The sequence below is a fragment of the Caenorhabditis elegans genome, chromosome X (genome assembly GCF_000002985.6).
Source record: "Caenorhabditis elegans chromosome X".
Taxonomy (NCBI): domain Eukaryota; kingdom Metazoa; phylum Nematoda; class Chromadorea; order Rhabditida; family Rhabditidae; genus Caenorhabditis; species Caenorhabditis elegans.
The window spans coordinates 9,776,210-9,797,068 of record NC_003284.9 but is presented as its reverse complement, the minus strand read 5'-3'; the positions used below and the strand labels follow the sequence as shown (position 1 = coordinate 9,797,068).

The window sequence follows — 20,859 nt, the reverse complement described above, 5'->3', positions numbered from 1 at the left end:
ATTTTAGCATATTCAAAAGGCACGTAAATGGGCACGAAGATAATTCCTCTTTTAAACGTTCTAGATTGAAGCAGCATCTGAAAATGTATTAAACTAGAGCTTCGCTTTCTTTTTTTGAGAATTCACCAAAATCAATTTCCATAACGTGTTTCCAATTGTATGCTCACTTTAGACAAAATATTAGTTTACGTCTATGAGCGACCATTTTTTCAAAGTCTGATAAAGACAACAAGATTAATTGTATCTACAGAATACAGTAAAAATCTAAAAATCAGAGAATCTTAACATCAACGTGATTTAATGCTTCAAAAATGAGGAATTTCCTTTTCTTGCATTTAAATTTACTTAAACCAAAACATGACCAATTCCATTCCAAAATTCCAAATTTTCAAAAAGGACTAGTGAGCTGGTAACAAATTGGCGCAAGAGTATTAAAGGAAGAATATCTCCCTTCAGTTTTTAGCTTGTATAGTCTCAAAATGTGCCTAAATTAATGAATTTTGCAATGAGACGTCCCAAAAATATTTCAAATAATTTTTTATGTCGGTTTATAGCGTCGAAAAAATGAGTTCATTTCAGCTAGAAACTCTAATCTTCTCGACTTTTTCTTTTCGCAACGGTCCGAAATTCGCTTTGTTATTTTGATTATCATTTTTCATTGCATATTTCTTGTTTTAGTAAGCTATATTTTAAGCTGGTAGGTAACTCAAAATGACTAAAATTGAGTTGCAAGACCAAATTTCGATTGGTGTGTGCAAGTCTATAAAGGATACAACCTGAAATACAGTTTGTATTTTTCAAGAGAAAATTTCATGACTCTAGAATGGTTTTTTTTACTTTCTTTCAGCTAACACCATGTTCAGCCTTTCCCGAAAAATGTATGTTGCCCACATGTTCAGAACATTTGCAATCTGTCTCTATTCTCCGGTGTGTGTGGTCTGCACTGTATGATGTTCATGACCCTCTCGACTGTATTGGCCTTGTGGTGCAAATTTATTGATCGATCTTTGCCCTATGAGCATTTTTTTGTTCATTCGACACCATGTGATATACACCACTATAAAAGATTCTCCAAAATTTACTCTGTCGAGTTCAATTTTTCAGAAACTGAAATTTTTTGTTCCCCTCCCGCTTGGAAAAATACGGCGAAGTAACTTGATATTCTCACAAGGTACCTTTTGTTTTGGTCGGACACTCTGAAAATTTAGTTGTCTTCACTTTCATTTGCACCTCGCAAGTGCAGGAAACCAAATTGGTCAAAAGTTTTTTTGCACTTTGGTCAATCACTCTACGCTATTTTCTTATCAGTTATCTCAATCTTTGCGTTAGTATAACATTTTTTATCAGTGTAGGTTCTGTCTTTTTAACATTTTTAATTTGAGTTCAGGTTCCAACAAATTTAGAATTTCATTTTTGTATATTCCTATTATTATTTTGCCAGGTCTAAGCGTTTGAAAATAGCAAGGCTTGTTATAGGAAGTGTAACGGTTTTGTTTGTTTCTTAATAGTCACAAAATAACTTTAGAGGAGAGCATTTCATAGACTTCAGAGACTTCTCAAAAAAGTCTCGAAAATTGTTATGCTTATCAAAATTTGAAAGATTAATAGCTTCATTTAGCTAAACTCACCACTTTTCAACAATTAGCATGTGTCACAGTACTCTAATCCAGAAGCTCAAAAACAGTATCAGTTGATTTTTTAAAAATTTTAATCAAGTGTATAATGTTCCTTTTTTCATTAATATGTTGAATTCTGTTTTTCTCTCTTTTTAATGTTATACAGAAAATTGGGTAAAGTGTCTTCCAGGTTCGTTCCTTGCAAAATAATTTTCCTATTCGTTCCAAACTATTTTCGAAGACATTTAACAACAGGCGAGTGTGGTTGGGTGAGCAATAAAAACGGCTGCCTATGTATTGGCGGCACTTTTCTTTTTTGCTCTTTTCCTTCCAATGACGACGAGCAGTTTGCACTTTTCACTGCGTCTCGTTCAGTTGTTCTGGCCACTCTTTTCTGATTAATCTATTTCATTTTTTCTTCAAAAAAGATATATCGGCGTGAAGCTTTTTACCAGATTGTGAAAAGTCGTGTGTTTCGCACAAAGATTGAACGCTTGAGACATGTGCGAAATTTTTGGCCAAGACTGAGTTTTAGAATACTTTGTTCTTTGCTCCAGTGGCAAACATTTACTACTTTCTTAAAATCAGACCAACTCTTTTCAAAAAAGCGTTGCATGAATTCTATTAAGCTGAAAAATCAACACATTTTAAAGGGAATTTTAAGAGAGTATTTTTAATTTGAAAGATTTCATAAAATAATTTAAAGTGATTTGAATTGTTTTGACTTGATAATGTAGTTTAACATTATTACAATTGACTTTTTAAAAAGCTAAATATATTTGATTACTGATTTTCACGTGGTGTCAGAGTGTCCCATTTCGGTTTGATCTACGTAGATCTACAAAAAATGCAGGAGAAGTGACGCATAGTTCTCAACTGATTTCGCATGGTTAAGAACGTGCTGACGTCACATTTTTTGGGCAAAGAATTCCCGCATTTTTTGTAGATCAAACTGTAATGGGACAGCCTGGCACCACGTGATTTTTTTGTTCAAGATAATTTTGTGCAGAATAGGATTTTGGGAAACATTTCTGCTGTGATTATGTTTTTGAAATAGGTTCAATTTTGCAGAATTTATAATAACTCATTCATTAAAATATCAAACAGTAAACGTGTTCATTATTTTTGAAATTTTTCCTCCACTCATCAATTTTCAAATTAAAAAACACAAGTTTTTAGATATCAAAATGAGCGAAGTATCGTACGACATTCTTGAGAATCCAGAGCCAAATAGCCATTTATGGAAACAATGGAAAAATCTTGTGGATACCGAAGGATGGACTTCTGATGACAACTCGGTGACCGCATTAACACCATCAATGCCGTCAACACGAAGTGTTTGGGCAGTCTCTAAAACTGGTGAGTATTGTTTTAAAACTAATGCCATGTACGCATGAAAATACGACGTTTTGAAAGTACATCGAATAAAATTTTAGTAATTTTTAAATGTAAAATAATAGCTGTTGCAGTTCCAGCTTTTAGAAAAATTTATACATATTGAATTCAATTTTCCGAATTGTTCTAAAACATATATTTGCAGCTGAAAATGACTTTGTTGGATGCGTTATTTGGAATGAGTATAACAAAATATGTTTCCTCGGGTTTTTCCTGTTGGCTCCTGAGTATCGTGGGAAAGGCGTAGGATCAGTTATTTGGGATATCGCAATGTCTCGAATGCCTGCCGATCACACACTGGGACTACGAGGAGGTAAAAATTTTCGATTGAAAACTATTTTTCAAACATAATCATTACAGTACCCAGCATGGTTGACAAGTACAGAAAGAAAGCAACGCCGTTTGTCGGAGCAACGCTCGAAAACTACAAAATGAAGGTGGCCGAATATCACGCGTCTATGGAAAAAATGACAGGAGACGTAAGATTCCTCTTTAAAGCATAAAAGTGACTTTGGATAGCGTAGTTTTTTTAGGTTGCTCAATTTAAGTTCAATACTACCCAAGTTTACCGACAAAGAAAGAACTTTTGTGTAGAACCTTAATTAAGTGCGCATTATTATAATCAAAATCACATTACTATACGTAAAATTTATATCGATTTTTAAAAGATTATAGTGAAATAAGAAAATAAGACTGCCAAAATGTGTTGCATTTTGTCAAAAACTATGTACAATTGTTATCAGAGTTAGGTCCAACATAACACATTTTCAGTATGTTCTCAAATTTTAATATTAATCTGATGATTTGTTCAGAACTTCAAACTCGTTAGTCATTTGACGCCTGTCGAATTTGACCAACTGGTGCGATACGATAGTGATGTCAACGGTAGAAACCGCCGAGAATTCCTGGAACTCTATTATAAGCTGGACTGTGTGCTCGGAGTCGTGCTCTTTGACCAGCATCATAAAATCATTGCTCATATTTCTGCTGTCCGCACTTCGCACAAAGGTTGTCCCAAATTGTAATTTTCGGGAAAAAACATATTCATCTTTGTTTTTTCAGAAGACAACGTATTCAAGATTGCGCCATTGTATGCTGATTCTCCAAGCATTGCCATGTCAGCACTTCGCGTGTTCTCTGGAGTGATGTTCGAATTGCATCCGGAAGCGGACGTCTTGTTCCACTTACTCGATGTTGGAAGTGGAGCATTCCTTCAATCATTTTTCCAAAGTCTTGAGATCATTCCTGCAGTTAGTGGAGTTACTCTTTTCAGTAACGAATGGCCGAACAAGGGCGATTTGTCAAAGGTTTTTATTGCGCATAACAATTCTTGTCATTTTGATTATTAATGACTGTTTCTGTTTTGAATTTCATGTTGTAGTAATATTTATTGGTTCTATGCAATTAATTTTCTGAAAACTTCTTTTAATGTAATAGCTAAAAGGTTGTGTTGAATGTTAACTTTTCATCTAAATTATGCTATTAATGTCAAATGTTTTAAAATTTTAAATTGTTCCATTTTTGCTTCTTTTATCATTTTAATGGTTAGTGTATTCTGGTTAGTGTTTATTATTATCATTATACAGCACAATGCTGAACCGAATTGGCTTGCTTGAGACATTTTTATTTTCTCAATAAATCAGAAGAACAAACATTTTTTGCCGCCGCCTCTGCCCGCAACCATATGGTTTGTTAAAGCAGTTTGGGTGGGAAAAATGATCACTTGGAAGTGGGAACAATACGTCATTTTGTTGAAAAAAAACCGCATTTGTTAGTTCTGTGGTTCTATTGTAGATTTTTTTATTATAGTCTGAAAAAACAGAATCGAAGTATTTTCAATAAGCTCTGCGTGCAAACAAGTAGCATTAAATTTTACTTCTTATTTTTGTTTACACTGGAAAAATAACGAACAGATTCTGTTTGTTTTGCGTTTCATAAAACTGACTCACTGAAAATTATTACGGTTTTTTAAAGTTTTATAAGTTTTTTTGACATAACGTTATTAGAACATTTGTTCGGTTTTAAAATGATTATCTCGACAGCGTAAATTTATAAAAATTTTCAAAATTTTGCTTGAAAATAACATTTGAGAATTAAACAACTGATGTTTTTCATTTTGATTAATAAAACAAATACGTCATTCTTCTTAATGAAGGAATAGTTGACCTTGCCCAGATATCTAACCGTTTTTTGCATTCAAGGTACTAGATTTTAAAATATATATTTTAACAGCTGAATCATGCCTATTTGAAAAGTGGAAGAGTTTAATTAGCTTTTTTGTTCAAATGAAAAACGTCTGTTCTATCATTCAAGGTTATCACTTACTTTTCTTCTTCCCATCTCGACTTGTTTGAATTGCAATCATTCATGCATTTAAATTGGATGTGGTGCGGATCGAATTGTCTAAGTATTGAAAACGAGTAGGATTAATTACTACAAAGACTAAAAACTTCCTTTCATGAACTCGTTAATTATTAATCCTAATTAGAAAAAGGGTTCCGGGAACCCTAATGTTTTCTTGCCCTAATCATAACATTTCCCCTTTGCCATTTTGCCTCAACAATCCAGTTATTCCGCTCTCTCCTCCTCCGCTTTCTTCACGTTTTCCTTTCGCAAGTCTACCTCCCACCCTTTTCATGCCCAACTGTAAAACTAACGTTGTTTTATTATATTTTAATGTAACACCCACAATTCATTGTTAGACAATCAACCCATCAACGAAAAACCTATTGCATAGAGATAAGAAAGAGGGCAGCCGTTTTAGGCAGGGATAGTGCTAGGTCCACCTTTTTCATTATCATCTTTTTCTTCTTCATATATTCATACATTGAGATATCCTACTGTCAGTCAAGTCCCGTATGTCCTGTCATCATGTAAGCCCTCTTCTACATACATGCATAATCATATCTATCTTTTGTGCGACGAGACGAAGAAAGCGTCAGTCGGAATCCCAATTCTTTTGTGTCAATCCACCACCCTTCATCACTGTTTTACGATTCCATTATTCATCGTCACCCGAAAACACATATGATCCAAGATTTTGTTATTGGGATTTTCTTTTATGCCGACAAATGTATTTGTCGTTCTTCTGCAAAAATTGAGTTGTTAAACGTAGTTTTTCTGCAATTTTTTATTTTGTTCAATTTTAGCATGGTACATCATAATGAAGCATTTCGTTAAGCAAGTCGCCTCACTTTATGCCTCTTCAACTTCGGTGACACGACGTTCCTTTACTTTTACATTAAAATATTATCACTTGACCAAATCCAGAAAAAAATTGCTGAGCCAAAAAGGGCGTGCACATAGGTCTGCATAATATGTATATTATTTATAGAAGTTGTCAACAAATAGAAATTATTGCGTCCCGCAAGAGACTTGCCTAAAGATAAAAAAAATAACAAAAAAAATGGTATAAACAGTGCATGAGCACGAAGCAAAACGGGTGGAGTTATCAACCAATAACTCCAAATTAGTTAGGGAAAATAAGGTAACATAATTGCTGAAGCTTTCAAATAACATCGTGTTCTCATTCAGCGCTACGAAACTTACAATTTTTAGCAATCAATCTAGGGGTTTGCACAGGCACTAAAAATTTGAACCCTCATTTGATTAAACTTTAAAAACTTATTCACATATATAAAAGTATCTTCAAAAAATGGTGTCATACTCCACAAGTATTGTTTTTACTTTTGACCAGATGTATTGTGCCTTGTGCATTTCTCTTTTTGTGCAAAAAATCTTCAGACTACTACCTCCAACATGAATCCATTCTTATTGCACTCTCCTGTCCTCTGGTCTCCATGCTCCGACGCTTCTTGCCATTTGTCAACAAAAAGCCTGTTTTTACTTGTATACAATTCAATTGTTGATGTTTCCAATGCCTGATACAGGCAAGACTACCAATTGTAGATTTAATATTACTCATATCATATAGACATGTTTTTTCTTGGTTCCTATAGTTGTTCTATAATAGCTAACACATTCTTCTGGTGAATGTGTTTGTGAACACATACATTTACCAAACCACAACTTAGTTTTGTTGGTTTTTTTTTGTTGGTTGGTTCTCAATTGGTTTGGGTTTGGCTTTGTTTGTTTGACAACTATAATTTTTGTGTGGAGAAAATAGTTGTAATACCGGACATTATTGTGCTTTTTACATCAGTTTTCAAATTCCACTGTTGATTCTGAAATTGTTCATAGTTCGCCTTTTAAATTGTATATTCATCTAATTCGATTATCTAGGAATAATAGACTATCCAGACGGTTTTTCACTCAATCTGTACAAGTAGGCTGGATGACACTCCCTTTGAATTCGTTTTCCTTCCTTATACCAGACACCCTCAATAGATTTTCCCCATCAACTTCGTATGCAATCGCTCCGTTTTCCTCTTTTCTTCAAAAAATAACGTCAAACTATCACGCCCTGATTTGTTGCAACTTGAAAATTTGCATATCTTCGTCAGTACAATGAAAGCTCAAACATCATTTTTTTATATATAGGTAAATGCTGAGAACTTCTCGATTACATTTAATTTAAATTTTGATATATTAACTTTGCAAAAATTGGTTTTGCACTTCGTGCAAATCAATTAATTATTGCTAGCTAACGTTCGGACTTTAATGTAGAACTTGCAATTTAAATGCATTGCATCAATTTGATAAATTTGTGCAATATTTCCTTATCGGTCTGTCACTTTTTTCCAAACCTTTTCATTTTCCCTTAAGGTAAAGAAGATAATAAATACATTTTTGTCCCGTCTCTAAACGTTTCCTTATCGTACCGTATTTCACTTCTCCTTTCGACTCAATTTTTCTTAGTTTCAATTGAACGTTGCGGGTATTTTCAGCAATCTTGAGGTACAGCTATGGATTCGGAGACTGATACTGATACACACTCAATTTGTAATTCGGTATCTTCCGGAGAAAATTACAAGGTATGTTTCTTTGGAAGAACAATTTATCAAATATGTTCTCGTATTAATCCACTTGTGAGATTGTTTGGGAAATATATATATTCAACTAACTCATTTCCAATAGTTTCATTTTCAAAAGACAGTGATAGCATAAGGTTTTGTTAGATCTGAACTTATTTTTTTTAAAGGAAAGACACTTTACCCAGCATTTGGGTTGAATTTATAAAACATTAAAAATGTGAAAACAATAGCCACAGGAATTCGAAGTTTTTTTCAAATTATATGCTTGCTCAAAGGTTTGTTTTAAATAACAATGCACGTCTTTGTTAAATTTTATTTAAATAAAAACCCAAAGTATTAGTTTCTGTAAAAACTTTTATTGTTTGTATGTAATTATGTACTTTCCAGGATTGATTGTTCTTGTTGTTCTATAGTAAAGTAAAGTCTAACGAAAGACTAATAGTTTGGGAAATTCTAAACGCATAGACTCAAAATGTGCTCAAATCAACAAAATTTGAAGTGGAACTTCTCAAAATTAAAAAAAATTTTTATGGCATTTCAAAATTTTGAATCTGATCAAAAATGATAAAAATTACTTACCTATCGGCTTTGAATGTATCAAAACTACGAAATACCGTGAGATAAACTACCTAACAATAAGTGCAATGAATAATGAAAATCCAATAAAGTCAACTGCAGACCGTAATGACTCAAAAGAGTGACCAAAATTGAAGGTTTTAACTTCATTGGAACCTTTTTCAAAACTTTGAACCGTCATTGAAAAACATTTGATGTCCTATTACGATGGTCGTTCATTTGAGCACATTTTGGGTCTATACGTTCAAAATTCCCAAACCGCCAATCCTCCTTCAACCATTTATTTTTTCAGAGTCCTGAGAGTTCCGATTGTGAAGGCTATGCCACACCTCTCGCTTCCAGCTTAACCGACATTTCCAATGTCATCAATCATAGCGTCACTATCAAAGTTCCAGACACCATTGCCGACGCGAACGATTTAGAGCCAGGGGAGAGAACACCAGTGAGCACACCACGCGCGATTTCCCCTCCGATAGTGAAACAGGTCATGTATCTACAGAAACCAAGAATTCTCGTGATGACTCAAAGAGAAATTCACGAAGAGTGCTGCAGCAGCGAAGAAGAATTCTATGATGTGGACGATGTTCAGATTCGAGATGTGGCTCAACAGTTGTTGAATGGAGTGTCGGACGATAAAACCGAGACGGAAGCAGGAAACAACGACGTCATAATTGCGGAAGAAGATCGAGCAGACACACCTATTGTTATAGAAGATACGAGGGAATTTGAGGAAACGTATTCAGAAGAAGATGAACGTCAGACTCCGATTCAAATGGAAAATGCTACAAGTGAGGTCAGTAGCTCAGAAGATGAGATATCAGATTCCGTCGTAGAATTGACAAATGATATGATGTCAAAAATTACTGAGATTGAAGAAATTCATGCCCAAGTTCATTCTGAAAGTTTTGGTTCATCAGATTCAGGAGATCACTTGGAAGTAAAATCTGAAGCCACAAACTTTCCAGAGTATTCAAATACAGAAGAATTCGAAGTTCCTAAGAACGATTATGTGACTGTAGAAAATGTCAATGAATCGACAATTGATTCCGTTGTAATTGATTCACAAACACCGACAAAAGACACAAAAAATGAAGTTAACATTTCCCAGAATGTTGTTAATCTCGTGCGTTTGGAAAGCCATTTAGAAAACTATGACGACGAGACAACAAACACTGTTATCGCTGAATGTGTTTATGATGCTCAAGAAAATGAAAAGTGTGAAAAAAACGAGGAAGATGATTTGTCCCCAGTTTTGGATTCCAACAAAATTAAAAACTCTCCAGAATCAAAATTTTGCGAGTTCCGCGCGGAGTCAGAATGCTATGAGCAAACTGAAGAAACTGATCAAATTAAACAGTTTGTTCCGTTAATGGAAGTTTCTGTAGCTAATCAGGAATTTGATGAGTTATGTGATATTGAGCGAAACGGTGGGAATTCCAAAGACAGACCAAAAGATTTGAATGAAAATGTGAAAGCTTTCGATGCAGAACACCATGAAAATAGTGTATTGGAATATGAACAGTTGCCCGATGTGTTTTCTGAAATCACAATTGCCAAAACGCCAATTCCGGTTGTCCATGAAAATTCGATCAGTGGTGTTTCAAAAGAATCTCAAGTTTCCTTCAACCAGGAAGCTGTTCAAAATGAACTCATGCCAACACACATTATTTCTGATGAGGTTGAAACCTCATCAACTACTGCTGACAACAACATTCCATTTTCTGACTGTTCAACGCATAAAGTGAAAGTCGATTTTGATGGTTACTCATCTGGAAAGGAGGAAAGTTTATCATCTTCTACGTCATCTGAAAGTTTCGAGTTTGCTGAGCCGGTTACGGAAAACCACATCCAAGACGAGAGAGCGCAAGCTTTGCGGAACTCAATTATCGAACGGTATCCGTCTAACGACACAGATGATGATGAACTAGACAGCGTCGGTGATGAATTCGATGAAGATTTGCTTGCAGTGAAGCAGATATCTGCAGAAGTTGAACAGCTGGTTGCGGCTATCAATGCATTCGGGTGAGTGACAGAATTAAAACTGGCCTTTTTGACCATCAAGTTGTATTTCACTTTGGGAAATGTTGATGAAGAGGATGCATGGGTGTGGTTGATCGTTGACAACTGTGACTGATAGGTTTTTTGCCAAACTTAAGAAGATCGAGTGGATAGGGGTGGGGTATGGGAAAAAGTATCATGAACGAAATGGCAAATATTGATAGGTAGATTCATGAAGAAGGTCATAAATTGTGATCACATCACAGAGTTTGTACAGTATCCGTTTTTTCACCGCCACTCCTTTTTAATCAAATAAAAACGTTTTTTCTTTTCCTAAACTCGCCTCAAGTCATTTTCCACTCTCGTTATACTGTACTCGGGCACTCTAAACATTTATAATTGAACTTCCTAATTCACCTTCATCAATACTTGCGCAGCGCAACAAGTGAGAGGGCCAAAGATAAAAGTGGACAACGCCTTCTGAGTCATGGTCAAACACGTATAGTACTATTTCTTCAGGCGAGACGAAGAACAACAGATGAGCGCCTATATGGTTGGAAAGAAGATGGCGGCCGAGAAAAAAAGAAAAAGTGCGATGGACACTACTGCAATGACCTCTTCGTGTCAAGACCAAACTGTTCAGGTATGGTTGGTTTTTGTTCGGATAGTTTTGTTTGTTTTTCAATGTTTGGCAAGAACACTGGTTCGTACAAATCAATGGGATATTTTATTATTTTCTTTGAATAATTTTATCAACAGAGTGATTATACATGTATGGCGCAAATTAGACATCAACATACCAGTTAAGGTATCAAAAAATAAGACAAATTTATTAATGCTATATGATAATTCAAAAACTGCTTCGGCTAGCATTAAGTGTTAAAAATGGTAGCTTTAATTTACTGATTTTGGTTAGCTACAGTAATGAATTATGAATTCAGTCGGTCAATATAGTTTTTGAGTGCATTGTTTAATTATGCAAAAATACTTTGTAATATCAATGTTTTTTTTTCTATTTACTCACCCGCTCCTCAAAAAAGCCTTGATCGCCTGGCATTTTCAAGTAGCGACTGTCTTTTATTAAATTTTTTTTATATGTCATGTTTCCAAGTCGTATGCTTTATGCCTATGCCCACGCAGCGCTTCATTTTATTGTTTATTGTTTTTGCCGTAGTCTTTTGTCATTTCTTCATTATTTACAGCTTTTTCCTTAGAGATGTTTCATTTCATTTCAAAGATGAACATTTTTCGACCTTTTTACCTGAACTCTTAGTTTCTTCGTTTCTAAGTGAGCAGCGAAAAAACTGAAAACCAACTGATTTAAATTGAATAAACAAAAAGAAAAAAACGAAGAAACAGTTCCAACAAGGTACCCCCTTTCAACCCATCAAAGTCAATAAAGAATTGGAAAAACTGTTCGCCTTTCTAAATCATTCGACATTATGTGTACATTTCACGGTAAACCTCAATTTTATAGTTGACTGCCTGGTTTTTTTCCAATTCTCAATTTTCAACAGTTTAACACACTTTTCAATTAGTTCAAGTTTGCCAAATTTGATGAAAATGGGCGAAACCCTTCTTCATTTCTTTTTCAACTACATTCTTAGACTTCACGCTGGCAAAATACAGCTACAATTGATTTTTGAGGCCTTACCACGAAAATTGGACTTTTATTTTATATTATGATCACGGGCGACTCGATTAATTTTAATTTCGCCAGAAATTCAGTGTCCCTCCCTAAACAGTCTCCCCGGAAAGACGTCGCCCAGGGACACAACACCTTCCTGCCTCACTCATAAACACAAGGCCACTTGTTCACGAATATTTTGTTTTCGCGCTCTCTCAATTCACTATTTGAACTATTTTTCTGCTTTTTCCATCTTCGTGTGTGTGTGTGTGACTAACTGACTGAGCAAGTGTATGTAGGCTTATGAGTTTCTGGGCTGCGCTGAGATAGCACCTCTGTTCCAACACATTCCAATTTTACAAAATTTGTTTTGTTTTCCTTTTTGTATTTTTCAATACGAATCGTGTTGTACTAGTAGAACTATTGTACACTCAAATTTCTAGAGTTCTGTAAATATTTTATACAGTTGTTTTATCTGTTTGTTGTGAGCATGTTTCATTCGTCTGAATTTATCAATAAAAGCTGTTAATTTTTCAAATTTTAGTTTTGTGAGTACTAGAATGCATTTTTTCAATATTTAGCAAATTCTTATACCTAAATTGAGCAATTCTTTATGTTGACGTCTCGTTTTTAACACAATTTGTAAAGTTTTTTTTTTTCATTTTTAGGACATGTTTTTGGGAAAATATTGTTTGAAACCATTTTTTTAAACTTTTTTCTGCAGACCATTGATTTTGATTAGTTTTTGTAAATGTTGAAAATTTTTTCTAGCGTTATCTCGAATTATCTTTGAAATATTTATTTGGACGAATCTGAAATTGAAGATCCAATAATTTAATATAATCAATTCCTATATTTTTCTGCCTGCAAATAAAGTGAAAAAAGATTTCATCGGCCATTTTCCCGATGACCAGTTATTGTTCATTTGTTGCAAACCATTTTCTTTCTCTAGCAACTTCACATCACATTCCACAGTTTTTTACACCATTCTCCACATTTTCAAATCTGTAGTGTAACTAGTAGCTTCAGCCTCCACCGTTCTTTCGAACAAAAAGTTTCCGGATCCATGCAATTAATTCCACATCATCAGAGTCATTTTCACACTCTGACTGATGTGTCATTATCCAGCCACCCACGGTTTCACCTACCTTTCAATGAAACTAATTCCTATTATCTACACTTTTCTGCAATCAATGTTCCGCGCCATTTTGTTAAAAAGACACAAGAGACCCGTGAGTAGTTTGATTCATTCATTTCCTTGTCTGAACACCCCCTGGTTTATGCAAATTTCTTATTCGTTTTTGCATTCCCATTTGAATCTACTTCTTTGTCCTCTACTTTTGGTTGTTCGCATTTTTGTGCTGTCACGTTTTTTTCTTTTTCCATGATGTTTTTGGATAGTGCTTTTCTATGGTTTTTTTAGCTATAGAAACGGTATCCAATGGCATTTCTATGGCTTCGCCGATTTTGTGAAAAATCGCATAAAATGTGTCAAGTTGAATAAGTTTGACGAATCATTTCCCATTCGGTTTAGTTTTTAACGGTGTATGTCTTGGCTGGCGGCTATCGCCAAAAACTGCAATGTAACATGAAAGAAATCAGAAGCAAAAAAAATGAGAAAAACGCTGAAGCTATTGTTTGATTTTCTCATCATTGCGTGGTAGGCTGTCATGGTTTTTTTTGTAGTTATAATATGCGAATTAGATGTAAGGGGATACCGCCCTCTGACACTACTACCACTGTCATTATGTAACCCATAGACACATGTTGATAGGTATATACTCATTTTCTCTAGTACAATGGTTTTCAGTAGGTGGCAGTTATAGTATAGCAATAGTACAAAAGGTTTACAGCTGACCTACTCTCTTTTACGGCTTGCTGTCGGTGGTTTTTCCAACTACCAAATGATCCGTGACGATGATTTTCTTTTAGAATATTGTAACTTTTTTTCAAGTCGGATCATGGATCATCTTCTCTCAGCGTTCGCCAATTCCCTTTCATTTCTTCTATACCTTGCATCCTCATCATTTTCTTGTTTTCCCTCCAAATTGATCATTATCATGTTATTATCGCCTTATCTCTCTTATTTTGGTCCAAGAAGTCTAATTGAATTGACTCCTCCAACATTCGTTTTTCTTTTCCGTTTTCAATCACATTCATCAATGGGGTTGGTAACAGAAAATTATTCAAGAAAACTGATAAGACACTTCTTTTTTATTGTTCGACTGATAACTTATTGGGTTTATTAGTTTTGCCACCTCCGATCATTTTTGAAATTTCAAAACCCACCGCCGCCGGTGTGAACATATGTTTGTGGTTTGAGCAGATGTGTGTCCCACTAGAATCCATCTTTTTTAGAAAGTGGGCGGAGCGCAGCTGCCGAGTGACATCCTGTTTCAATATTTTGAATTTTAGACGGACAACAATTCGTTCATTCTTGTCGATCGACACGTTCCAGAAGTGATGGAGAGTCTCCAAGTGGAAATTGATAGACTGCAGGGAGACCTGGAAAAGGTTAAAAGTGGAGAAAAGGTGAGTGACTTTTGAACTACTACTTATTCAAATATTTAAAAATTTCATGAGTAATAGCTTTTCTCATTAGGTGCAAGAAGTTCAAAAAAGTAAAATTTAAAAAAAATTTAAAAAATTTAAAACTTTTTAAAAAAATTGTTCAATTGTTGAATGAAATGGTGAGAAATAATCAAATAGTTATGCACACACATTTTTCTGGCATGGAAAGCACCCGTTTAAGTGTAATTTAGCCAAAATAAATTATGTAAAAACAAATTTCATAACTCCTTATCAATTTCTGGTAGCCTCCTATAATTACGTCACAGACTATCGTGAACATTTTCAAAATTTTTGGTGTTTCTTCAATACTTCGTTGTATATTTCAACTGTTTTGTTCAATTTTAAATGTTACAGGAACTTCTGCAAATTAATTCAAAGCTCAAGGAAGAGCTTGAAGAATCCCAACAAACTATTGACGGAATCGAGATTGAAGCAGAACAGGTATTCCTTTTTAAAATCTACTTTCGATGTAAAGAGGTGAAATTTGAACGGAAGCCAATTGGCGCCAAAACCGGAAGTTCGAACAGAAAGCTATAATCATATAACATGTTTATTCAATGATATCATATTTAAATATGATTTTACTACTTATCTTTAATTTTGCAATTTTCAGCAATACACCGAACTCACATCGGAAATTGATGAGCTTTGTGAAATTGTGCAAAGAAAAGACCAAGAGCTTGCTATTCTCAAAGAGAAAGTAACCAATGTGATAAATATTGAAAACAGCTTAAAAGATGACGTGGATTCCCAAAAAGTTATCGTTCAGCGCCAAAAGGAGATTATTGAAAATCTTAGGTAACTTCCGAACACACTTACATAATTTCTTTATATTTCTTTGATTTTAGAGAAGAACTGGATGCAATTACTAAGAAGCTCGGGGAGGTCACAAAACTGAGAGATAAAGCTGTTGAGGAGGCCACACTATACAAAATGAAAAACATGGAGCGGGATCGTTTCTTATCTAGAGAAGCACAAATGTCCATGGAAATTGAGGATTTGCAGCGAGAACTTAACAAGCAGAAACTTATTCTTAATCAAACAAGTATGGCTAAACTAGCCGATACCGTGAGTCAAAGGATACATAACATTCTAAGCAATAACTTATTTAGTTCGATAGAAAAGTTCTCCACCTTGAGAACGAACTGCGGGAGAGAGATATGCTTATTTGTAAGCAAAATCAAATCATCAACAGTCATCGGAAGTCGCCGACCGGATCAGTTATCACTCATCGCAAAATGCAACGTAAGCAGATTTTCAGAAATTGTCTCCAGAATTCATAAATTGTTTTCAGCTCGTGCGTCAGTTCTTGCTGCTGCAGGAAATTTGCCAAGTGCCGGTAGTAGCTCAGAATCGTTCCAAAATGGGTTAGATGTTGAAGCAAGAGAGGCCTTGTTAAGCTTTATTTTGAGGTAATATGATCATTCATGCATAATTAGTTGTAATAAAAATTTCAATAACAAAAATACTAAAAGTGATGGAGTAAAAACCAACTACAACATAGAATGTTTTAGCGATCGGCATAACCAACTTGCGAATATCTACAACATTGGACGCATTTTGGATTTGACACCACAAGAGGAGCGTTCTGTAGAACGACATCTGACGAAGGATCGTTTCACCTAATTTTGTAACAGTTAATTTATGAATGATCCCTGAAGTTGTATATATTACCAAGTATTTTTTCTCCTCAAAAAATTTATACTGATCCTAAACGCCATATTGGTGTCATGTTTTTTTTTTCATTCTTGCAAATCTTTTCAGTTTGTTTTTTTTGTAGAATAGAGCTTTAGATGCATACAAAGCACTTTCATTTTAATATTTCGGCAAAAACGCCGTACCCGGTATAACTATTTTATTCATTATTAGTTTCCTTTTTTTCAAATAATTTCTTTAAAAAGTAACATTCCCCATTTTACATACTTGAAATTTAAAGAAAAACGACTGAAATCGATTCATTTTCTTAAATAAATGGCTATTGTAGAAAAGGAAGTACTTTAAAAAAGGGCGTGAAAGAAACTGAGGGAAGAAAGACAATAATAATTATTACAGCATTTTTCATTAATATCATGATTTTTACAACGGATCTACATCGCTCGATCATTCGGCTACATCTTCCTCTTCTATAACTACCCTGGGTGATTGTGATAATGGTTTCTTTTTGGATTCCATGTGAAGTGTATCATTCGGAGTGAGATCTGCCCTTGGACTTTGAATGGCGAATGCTGAAAACGGTCGAAAAAATATGGAAATATTGATAGTAAGAGTTCTCAGTCAGAACGATTTTTTTATTGAATAAAATTCAGATTTGATTTTGAATTTTTATTTTGCAGTGGAGAGATAAAAATGGTAGAAGCCAGAAAAGGAAAAAAAATGTGGATTTTTTATTTATTTATTTGTTTATTTTGGATACATAATTTTGTCGGAAATAACTTGTTTTTTCTTCAAAGAAAACGACTGTCATAAGAGTATCATTTGTTTAATTTACACATTTACTAGCTAGATCACATTTTGTCTTTGTGATTTAGAGTGCTTCATGAATATTTTTATTACTTTGGAATATACACAAAAGTTCTTTCGCCTCATTAATAATTATCTGAAATATCAAAAATTCTTACTTGCTGAAGTGCTAGCCGACGGAACTTGCGGTGGTACCAATGAGTACTCTGGTAACGCAGACAACATACATGGAAACGTCCTGGTAGCTGCATCTCTCATCGGCAGTACGTACCTTCAAATTGAAGACTTTTTAATTCTCGATTTCTTGATGAACATTGGTTTTAGTACAGTTGTAGAGGCATTTAAAAATGGTTTAATAGGATTATTATCATAACACATATTGATAATTTTAGTTCAATTTCAAAGTAAGAGCACTGACCAGAGTGAAATGATGAATACTAAAAAGTGCCTGGTACAAGGTTGATAAAAAATTTAAACAATCAATTTTTAAAAAGATATGCATTTGACAGATAGCCCAGACTTACCATATTAAGTAAAGGGGATGCATAAATGAAATTAATAGTGGTACTATCAGAAACGCTAGTTCCAGTACTATCACAGCGCACTGAAAATTGTTAATTTATATTTTCACACTTCACACATGCTCAAAGTTTTGCTTTAAGTTGTAATGGCTAAATCAAACCTCGTCACAAGATTCTCTCAAAACGTGACGGTATAAAACCACGCATCCTGAGATAAATAGTGATATCTGCCAGGCGAGTGTCTCATATTTGAAAATCTCTTTCAATGAAAATATCGTAAATGAAATCCAGCTTTTCCTGAAATTCTTTATTACGTTTTTTTTGTCAGAATATTCTTACTTGTCTCGTTGCAGAACGCTTGCTAACATGATGAAAATTAAACCAGTGGCGTGGAGCAGAATCAGCAATGTTAATAAGGAAAACGTCAAGTACGACTGGGATACTGCAAGAAGAATTGAACACTTATTCATGGGCTCGTTCTCCAAATCTTGATCAAAAGCAGTGAACAACAGCGATAGAGCTACGCAAACGGCTGCAATTGTGCTCTGCCACACAGAGCATGATAAATACCATTTCATCGGTGATTTGTCAATGGGTTTTCTGAAAATATTTTATTGAAGATTATGAGCGTAAAATTAAATCAGACGAGAAACTTACAACTTTAAAAAATTACTTTGCACTCCAAGTAGAAAAAATGATGCGGCGCAGTGAATATAACAGAATATCAAAGGAAACTGTTGAAGTTTGCATGAAACCGTAGTCACTTGATTTAAACAAGGTTGTTGCATTACAAGAAAGAGGAAAAAATTCCTAGCCAGTTGAAATCCGGAGAGAATTGCAAAATTTATAGAAATGGAAGCCTGAAATATGACTAATAATTAATAGAAAAAGTTATGTTTTTTATCTAAGTTTTGTACAATTTGCATAAAATTGGTTTTGTCATTGTAATCAAAATTTAAAAAGTCAACTGCCAGGTTATTTGGTTGTATTTGAATAACGTTGTTATTTTCAGTTTTTTCATCGAATAACACAAAACTGTTTTTTGAAAAAAGTTGTGGGTACAGAAATAAGCAAAAAGTTTTACTGTAATAATTAGGAATCAAGTTATCAAGTCTGCATTATTATGCTTCTATTGGCCAGTATGATATCAAGACCAATAGAAGTTGGACAACTACTTCCACTTTCTGAGTCGCAAAAATAAAATATTTTCCAACATTTTTATAAATGTTTTATTATATATATAGAAATGGTTTTAAAACCCTCTAAATGCCTCTCCTTTGTGGCTATCACTTCTAGATTAGAACATCCTTTAATTTCAACAAAAAAAAATGCTTGCAACTTACCAATAACCTCCTTTGTGGATGTGGCATTGGTGACGCTTTATGACAAATCACAGTAATATTGGTATTCATTATCAATCCTCCTACAGCTAGAATCATTTCAACTAATGTGAAAAACCATTGGGAAGGCTCAATAAATGGTTCTACACATAAATCGGGATTTGGAGTGGTTAGCATTTTGTCTGCAAGTTTGAAATAATGGCAAGTCTATACAAAACTGCAAAAAGAGAAAGACGAGCTGAATTCTTTTTTGCTTTTGTTGTGAAGCTTCAGTAGCGGAGTGTCCTAGGCTCTGTTTCCGGGGAGTCTATTAAGCAATGCAGACACGCTATCGCTATCTGATTCTTTTTCAAAATCCGGCGAACTCTTCTTCCTCCCCTTTATCGTGCAGACAACAACAACAGAAATATACACAAATAAAGAAAAAAATTAAACGATTTGGAGGGAGATTGAAAATACTTATTTTGCCACCAAGCTTTGGAGTATTTGTGGATCCAATCCAAAAAACATGAAAATTATCTAAAAAAAGATGAAAACTCAGTGAAGATAGAATATGCAGAGTGTATACACTTCTCGCCAAATTGGATTCGCAGAAAAATTGGCTGCCTCGAGCAAACATGTTTTTGGTATGCATGGGTCAAGAAGTTTTTAAAAAAATTTCATATTTTCACTTATGGAGTAGAAAAAACAAGATCAAAGAAACATTTTTTTAAAATAATAGTTTCAAATTCAAGATGAACATAATGAACATCCTTGATTTTGCTTCATTGAAGGTCCACGTCATGTGTAGGCTCATAAAGACAGGAACGCAAACCTTTTCTCGAACATTTCTTGTCGGGAAATGGACATGCACAATCTGGAAAACATGTTATTGTACTCATAAATCCACTCAAATTTGTTCTAACATATCATATTCGGTCATGCAGCCATCCGAATTATACCGCTTTCTTCTAAAATTTTTTTTTGTTCAGTGCAATTTTCAAACTTTTTAATTAAAACTTCATAGCGTTTAAAAGGTCGCATTTTGACTTTTCTTCATTAAAAATGTTCTTCCTTGTGCCTATCATATCATTGGAAAATTATTTTCTTCAACGATGTTCATTTATTGATTATTTGAATCCAAACAGTGTAACTTTTTGAACATATGAAGCTGCTTTAAATTTTCTAAGAAGGTCAATTTTGCGTAAACTTTCTCAGTTTGTCGAAAGTTTAAAAAAAATTAAAATTGTCAATTACATCTTATTAATTTCATGATTTTTTTTTAACAAACACCAAAAATGTTACATTGAAGAATGTTCTTATAAGCAATAATTAATATATCAAATGATAATTTCAACTTAATAAATGGATTAAAACTGATATTCGCATATATGTCGAACAAATAGAATTAGTTCGGATTAAAACGGGGAATTTGATTCTTTGATCGACAAAGTCTTTTTTTTTCATTTCCAGTGAAAATAATTTTTTCACTTTTCAATATTCACATTCCCACTGTTTTTAGACTGACAACGTTGTTTGATATTTGTAAATATAAAACAAACGCAATCGATATATAAATATCTGGTTTTTGCATTTTATGACACCACAAATTTTTTATTATCGCCAAACCTTGAAGTTTAAATACGGAAATATTTAAATAGAAATGGAATTATTAAAATCTTCCATCCATTTCCCAATCCAGTTACATAAAATCATATTTGTTCAAGACGCATTTTCCAAGATTTCGGATTTCGTCCCGTGTTTTTTTTAAATTTTTAGTTTGATGAAGTGACCGCTTTCAGGGATGTTGAAAAATATAAATTCTGAATGGAACTTCAGTCT

The 20,859-nt window shown here is 34.0% G+C and overlaps 3 protein-coding genes and 4 non-coding genes across 7 annotated transcripts; 6 read left to right on the top strand and 1 right to left on the bottom strand.

Annotated features, from left to right (window-relative positions):
* The first annotated feature begins 2,795 nt into the window (after window positions 1–2,795).
* F36G3.2 (GNAT family N-acetyltransferase) lies at window positions 2,796–4,663 on the top strand. Its single transcript, NM_001383630.2, has 5 exons — window positions 2,796–2,975; window positions 3,157–3,324; window positions 3,372–3,490; window positions 3,824–4,019; window positions 4,074–4,663. Exons 1-5 carry the CDS (start codon window positions 2,804–2,806, stop codon window positions 4,358–4,360), a joined length of 942 nt encoding a protein of 313 aa, NP_001369862.1. The 5' UTR covers window positions 2,796–2,803; the 3' UTR covers window positions 4,361–4,663.
* On the top strand, window positions 3,820–3,840 carry 21ur-15107. Its single transcript, NR_071883.1, has one exon.
* A 1,379-nt stretch (window positions 4,664–6,042) lies between the features above and the next one.
* 21ur-12348 lies at window positions 6,043–6,063 on the top strand. The gene has a single exon (NR_071882.1).
* A 764-nt stretch (window positions 6,064–6,827) lies between these two features.
* F36G3.7 lies at window positions 6,828–6,879 on the top strand. The gene has a single exon (NR_071881.1). It is a non-coding gene; the product is annotated as an Unclassified non-coding RNA F36G3.7 (non-coding RNA).
* Window positions 6,880–7,858: 979 nt separating this feature from the next.
* F36G3.1 (uncharacterized protein) lies at window positions 7,859–16,704 on the top strand. The gene is made up of 10 exons (NM_077241.9): window positions 7,859–7,945; window positions 8,814–10,543; window positions 11,039–11,162; window positions 14,562–14,678; window positions 15,072–15,158; window positions 15,331–15,515; window positions 15,566–15,785; window positions 15,830–15,962; window positions 16,012–16,129; window positions 16,232–16,704. The coding sequence occupies exons 1-10, from the start codon at window positions 7,877–7,879 to the stop codon at window positions 16,341–16,343; spliced, it is 2,895 nt and encodes a 964-aa protein (NP_509642.1). The 5' UTR covers window positions 7,859–7,876; the 3' UTR covers window positions 16,344–16,704.
* Window positions 13,623–13,800, top strand: F36G3.6. The gene has a single exon (NR_071880.1). It is a non-coding gene; the product is annotated as an Unclassified non-coding RNA F36G3.6 (non-coding RNA).
* Window positions 16,657–19,288, bottom strand: T09B9.5 (uncharacterized protein). The gene is made up of 7 exons (NM_077240.4): window positions 19,042–19,288; window positions 18,356–18,558; window positions 18,038–18,298; window positions 17,860–17,995; window positions 17,702–17,781; window positions 17,336–17,448; window positions 16,657–16,942 (listed from the first exon to the last, which is right to left on the bottom strand). Exons 1-7 carry the CDS (start codon window positions 19,213–19,215, stop codon window positions 16,818–16,820), a joined length of 1,092 nt encoding a protein of 363 aa, NP_509641.1. The 5' UTR covers window positions 19,216–19,288; the 3' UTR covers window positions 16,657–16,817.
* Between the last annotated feature and the right edge of the window lie 1,571 nt (window positions 19,289–20,859).